The sequence below is a fragment of the Rhinoraja longicauda genome, chromosome 12 (assembly GCF_053455715.1).
Source record: "Rhinoraja longicauda isolate Sanriku21f chromosome 12, sRhiLon1.1, whole genome shotgun sequence".
In the NCBI taxonomy this organism is placed as follows: Eukaryota; Metazoa; Chordata; class Chondrichthyes; order Rajiformes; family Arhynchobatidae; genus Rhinoraja; species Rhinoraja longicauda.
The window spans coordinates 39557590-39564109 of NC_135964.1; the positions used below are offsets into that span (position 1 = coordinate 39557590).

At 42.4% G+C, this 6520-nt stretch overlaps 1 protein-coding gene across 1 annotated transcript in view; it reads right to left on the reverse strand.

Moving 5' to 3' along the window:
* Nucleotides 1-5425, reverse strand: part of pou1f1 (POU class 1 homeobox 1) — an 8955-nt gene extending 3530 nt beyond the window's left edge. The window contains exons 1-3 of the mRNA XM_078409597.1: nt 5350-5425; nt 2040-2198; nt 1108-1353 (exon numbers count right to left, since the gene is read on the reverse strand). Coding sequence (XP_078265723.1) covers nt 1108-1353; nt 2040-2198; nt 5350-5416 — 472 coding nt within the window. The 5' untranslated portion in view covers nt 5417-5425. The remainder of the gene's footprint in view (nt 1-1107; nt 1354-2039; nt 2199-5349) is intronic.
* Nucleotides 5426-6520: the final 1095 nt, after the last annotated feature.

Sequence of the window (6520 nt, forward strand, 5' to 3'; positions counted from 1 at the left end):
GGAACAGGGGCGGATGGATCGTGTGCAGGCAGAGGAGATCAGCTTGAATTGGCATCAGGTTCGATGCGTACCTTGTGGGACTTGGGACCTGTTCCTGTGCTGTAGTTCTATAAGTATACCTTGTCGAATGAATTGTGTGTAGCAAACGTTCGCTCTTCTGCAAATAGAAATAGAAATCCGGCCTCCTTTTGATCCAGCACAAATATTGCTGTGGTTATATTGTGTTTAATTAATAAAATAAATAAAACGCTCGGTCATGCATAAAATTCCGCTTACTTGTGTACTTATGGATCGGCGGCGTGTGCATTACTATGTTATATTGTTTTAATTGCAATTTGTTGCTGATCCAATATGAACTATCGTGCGAACTAAATTTTGTCTAGTCTCGAGATACAGCGCGGAAACAGGCCCTTCGGCCCACCGGATCCGCACCGATCAGTGATCCCCGCGTATTAACACTATCCTACCCACACTGGGGACAATTTTTATATTTACCAAGCCAAATAACCTACAAACCTGCACGTCTTTGGAGTGTGGGAGGAAACCGAAGATCTCGGAGAAACCCCACGCAGGTCACGGGGAGAACGTACAAACTCCGTACAGATCGAACCCGGGTCTCCGGCGCTGCATTCGCTGTAAGGCAGCAACTCTACTCAGCAGGTTTAGAAGTACAAACTGTGATCTTCAAAAGCGTTAAATCTGGCAAGTGCCCTCGATGCCGTCCTCTAATGCACGCGTTTTAAGAAACAGACTGTTTCTTCCAACTATCGATTAAAACGTGAACAACGATGAAAAGTTTTAACATTCGCTAACCTTTGGAAAGAGTTTTCAACTAGGACCTCCGATATCCCATGGTTAATTTATGTCTGGAAGCCCTCAAAAGAATTGTATACATTCTTGAAAAAAAAATCAGCTCTGTTCGTACTAACTCTGAACTATGTCGGACCTTTAAGCTGTAGAAGTATCTCTCATCCTTTATGTTGTTCAAAAGTTAGCTTTTATGGCACCAAATTGTGACACACAGGGAGAGTAATTGGGTCACAGCGTATCGGCACGATTCAGCTAACGAAATTATCGCAAGATTGACAAAATAAGTCCATTATTTACCTAACTTTATTCTTCTTAACTTAAATTGATTTGCAAACATCTCCAGCTCTTTGATTTCCGGGGAATCCACAGCAATGGGGTCCTCGGTAGTTTTACTCTTTCTTCGGAACTCCTGCTTAAAGTCGACCGCAATGGACTCTTCGCACAGGACTGACTGGTGCAGAGGTGTAAACCCATGGCCCAGGTTACACGCGGAAGTGCTCAGCGTGTGGTCAGGAAGCTTATACAGACAAGGAGTAAGGCCACCTACACACACACACACACACACACAGAGGCAATGCAGTTAGGCGCAATGTGAAACCATACACTACACATAATTTGCTGTGTACAATAAACTGTAGAACATATCATTCATACCGGTTCAGAATTTTACACCAGAATTTTAACTCTTAGACCTAAGCGGTAGCGCTTTCTTCACATTTAAAACAAATCTACAATGGAATTTGCGACATTGTACAATATTAGTGGAATTGATCTATTTGGTGTGTTTTTTTTACAAATCTCACAATCTATTTAGATTTTTAATAATCTATGCAAGTCGCGACATTTTCACATTTTCCGAAATACCAAAGACTCCACAGAAAAATTGCAGGGAAAATAACCACTTTATTTAGGAAGCGATGGATGTCAAATGCGTTGTTTTTTTTTAAAATGGGTGGAAATAGTGATTTGAGTACGAATATACATATTAAGAATATGAAGATCATTATATATGGCCTTATTAGTATCTATTTGTTAAAATGCTTCAGGTCATTTAGACGGATATCAATTAGAACTTGCTTTAATACCTCGTGTAAGAACTTGTGGCATCTGTATTGTGATAGAGGTAATCACTCAAAGTCAATTGCAAAGCCCCATTAAAGAGCGGAGAAGAATGTTACATCGACACATATTGTAAGAAAAACAGCAAGAGAAATGCGTGCTTACTTTACCTGTCATCACCCCATAAGGCGACTGTTGGCTCCCGTAATGACAGGGTGGCATGGAGTAATGAAGTCCGGAGGGTGAGTTGCCCAGAGTCCCCGGGGAAAGGTGCATAAGGGAACATTTAGCTGTTGATAGCAATTGTATCAAAGATAAAACCGATGGGACTAGTTAGAAGATGCACAACGCATGCAAGACTTAATTGATGTAATAATATCAATGCGTTAGTAGAAACTAGATACTGTAACCTGTGATGTTATTGTACCCACCCAAGTCGTCATCGACACCTTCTCCCACCACTCCAGTAAAAAAACCTATTTGTTGTCATTCATACAATGACATATGCAAAAACTCAGTCTTTTCATTATTCTGTTTGTTTCAAAATTAATGGAATACTCTTCGACCCACAACGCATGTATTTGAAATGAAAATGTTCTTTGAACAGAATTCAAAAAGTCAATAATTACGTAATATGACTAACTAAATGTTTGATATTAACGCTAACGCTTTCCTGCATACGATATGCAGCGATTTTTTACGTTTGCTATCAAAATGTTTCCCCCGCGTTGTCATCTTAAACGAAAAAGAAAACCCAACCTCTTTAAAGAAAATCAGCTAGATTTAATGTACATTTAGTTATTACAAATCGCAAAACGGTGAGATGTTGGCGAAGGGGATGTTCGAATTCGTGAATGGGTGCTTTTTCGCTGGCATTGTGAATCCTGTTTTTTCCCCTCCCTGCTCCACCCGCGCCAATTAGCAGCAACTAACGATTGCAACATTTATGCGACGACTGTTTCCTTTGCTCAATGCTGAAAGCTAATAAATCCCCTGGGAAAAAGTGTTCTTCAATTTTACCAGGTGTCAATATGGAGGAAATCTTCTCGGTCTGGGCGCAAAGGACAAGGAACTTCATCACAGATGGAAGTAGAGTTATGTGACACCTTCAAAGCTGCTGACAGCAATTGAAGATACCAAGTGCTGGAGTAACTCAGCGTTTCAGGCAGCATTTCTGGAAATAGACACAAAGGGCTGAAGTAACCCAGCGGGTCAGGCAGCATCTCTGGAGAAAAAGTCTATCAGTCTGAAGAAGGACCCCGACCCGAAGCGTCAACTATCCTTTTTTATCCAGAGATGCTGCCCGACCCACTGCGTTACTCCAGCACTTTGTGTCCATCTATGGTATAAACCAGCATCTGCAGTATATTGTTTCAGCATTTCTGGACAACAAGTATAGGGCCCTTGTTCGGTCCACAGAAGGGTCCTGACCCGAATTGTCACCCTTCCATGTTCTCCAGAGATGTTACCTGACCCGCTGATATGCTCCAGCACTTTATGTCTTTTAATGTAAACCAGCATCTGCAGTTTCCTTGTTTCTACGCAGCAACTGAAGCACTTTTAAACGTGGTTACTGCTGCAATGTCCGACGTATTGGAGGCCAATTAGCACTTTGGAAACTCCCACAAAATGATAAAATTACTTATGGCAAAACCGGAAGGGAGGGGGTACAAATTGTCCAGGATTCTCAGGGATACACTTTTGAAGTCAACGGAGGAGATGCGATGGCTCCAACCGATAGCACTCCCGGCATTGTACACAAACCAATTGTACACGGAGTGTTCACCCGGGTTTTGGTGATCAAGTCCTTGGACTGAAACGAAATGAACATATTTCTACCCAGAGTCGAGAAAACCATGAATGTCACCAGCTCAGCCTCGGCTGGCATGCCACCAACGGTTAATTAAGAGGTGCAGCAGACGAAAGAAGCATGCTGCACCTTCTGATTTAAACAACGACCTGCCGTTCTAGTTCAAACACCAGTTAGATGGCTTTCCGTCACAGTCATGGAGTCATTCAGCGTGGAAACAGGCCCTTCGGCCCAACTCGCCCAACATACCCCATCTCCACTAATCCCACCGACCTGTGTTTTGCCCATATCCTTCTAACCCTCTCCTATCCATTTCCCTGTCCAACTGTTTTTTTAAACGTTGTGATCGTACCTGCCTCTAGTATCTCCTCTGGGCAGCTCGTTCCATACAACCACCACCCTTTGTGTAAAACAAAAGTTGCCCCTCAGGTTCCTATTAACCCCTCCCCGCTCACCTTAAACCTATAGTGACGTGTAACAGGATTATGCAACTTGTAATGTGCTTCGAGTCTTATATTATTTACTAATCAACCTTGCACCATCTTGGCCAAAGCTGCGGAAAATACTTATATTGATCCCGTTTTGGGGCTCACCCCTAATGTCTTTAGAATTTTGCTGCCACCTCTGTAAATCTAACTCTGTAACCTGCTCCTTTCCTTTGGCTCTACTTCCTTTCCCTGTTATTGATAGTTTGCTTTCCGCACCGAGGCACCGTAACAATCCCCGTTTTGCCCAAGTCGTTGGCCGGCACTAACATAAAGCATATTTGGCTAAGCGCTTTGGTGTGTTTATATTCAACGTTACAAGGTAAGACGCAAATATAAGCAATGCGAGCAAGGGGATCATTCCAAGGTGGGCACACCAGTGAGAACTGTGTTACCTGTAAAGAAAAAGGGAAGCGCTAACACTACTGGGGTTAACGTTAACAATATTGAAAATGTTAGACGCTAAGAATGTACTGAGTTTGGTACTGTTTTTGGTTTGTGTATATTTTTGATCACGAATAAAGTTTATTTTTGGACTACATGAAAAGATCTTGCTAAATTGTTTTCTTTTACATTCTTACGGCGCCTAAATGCAACGGCGCCCTTCATCTCCACACCAGTGTGTCTATTTGAGAACAGTGCTCGCTCGCATCGACAATAGACAATAGGTAAAGGAAGAGGCCATTCGGCCCTTCGAGCCAGCACCGCCATTCAATGTAATCATGGCTGATCACTCTCAATCAGTACCCCGTTCCTACCTTCTCCCCATACCCCCTGACTTCGCTATCCTTAAGAGCTCTATCTAGCTCTCTCTTGAATGCATTCAGAGAATTGGCCCCCACTGCCTTCTGAGGCAAAGAATTCCACAGAATCACAACTCTCTGACTGAAAAAGTTTTTCCTCATCTCAGTTCTAAATGGCCTACCCCTTATTCTTAAACTGTGGCCCCTTGTTCTGGACTCCGCCAACATTGGGAACATGTTTCCTGCCTCTAACGTGTCCAACCCCTTAATAATCTTATACGTTTCGATAAGATCTCCTCTCAGCTTAATCGACTTACTGATTTAACCCAGACTCCTATAGTATGCAAATATTCTTAATATATACACTCTTTGTAACCGTTTAAAAAATATGTTGTTAATCAAGAAACGCCAAATAACAAAGACCGCCTATTTTGTCAGTTACCTGTTGAAACCACACTGATCCCTTGGTTGGAGCCTGCGAGGCAGTCGCCAGCGTTTGGATGGTGCATTGCGAGTCGCAGCGAAGGCTCTCCCAAACAACAGCTGCAAAACAATTCACACTTGAAATCGTTTAATATGTCAACCTTCCAACATCCATTATTCAATACATTTTTATTTCCAAATGCTTTTTATTTCAAATGCAGCCCAGTCACGTTTTTACCTTCCCTCTCGTATGCCGACACCAGGTCGTTCTTGTGATGGGTCCCACCAGCACAAGTGCATATGCAGAGTTGCTGCCGTAGGTGTGCGCGGCGCCTGGATTGCACACGCCGGTCGCGTGCTGGTATTTATAAGGCAATTTCATCTCTTCATTCATTTTAATGTCCTTTCACTGAGATATTATTATCCCACCCTCCGAAGCTGCTGCCAGCATCTATTTACTCAGGAAGGAAAGGAAACTCGACACCGCAATTTGCAATTACACGAGGAAATAAACACCATTGGAAATCTGCAGACTGGCGAACAACGGGTCCTCCCCCCCCCCCCCCCAATTAAAACAGATTTCTTGATGATATGGCGAACACCTTCAGATGACTTTTTAATTATGTTGTATTTTCTGGAAACAGTATCATCACAGGAGAGGGGAAAGGGCCCCTAATAACATTGCACCTGTTTAAAATCTGCTCGTTCTGATGCTCCGATCGACGAACAATTTTAAGCTAATTTACAGGAGTTGCTCTGCAAATACTAGATTTAGAATCGACTTTTTCATTCTTCACAACTGCTACCTGTCCCACTTTCAAATAAAATGGTGGAACAAATAAAACATTTTCATGTGTGAAATTCAATGATATTTTAATGTACGACCAAAACTAATTTTACAGAAACATCCGCGGTTTGTCTCTGAAAGACCATATAGTTAAGAACTGGTGTGGTACAGTGCAATGTACAGCGGACGTTCTACACATCAGAGCAGACTGCACAGACGTCGACGGCACCGTCTTCTTTTCCGATACTGTATCTATAATTTTGGTGTTTGGAAAGACCAGAGTGAGCTTCTTTCTTAACATTAATATTAACATCAATTCTGCTTCCATTACTTATGACCTTATGGCAATATAACTTTGTAACATAATTGAAAGCACCCAGATCATTTGGATAAATTCCGGCTG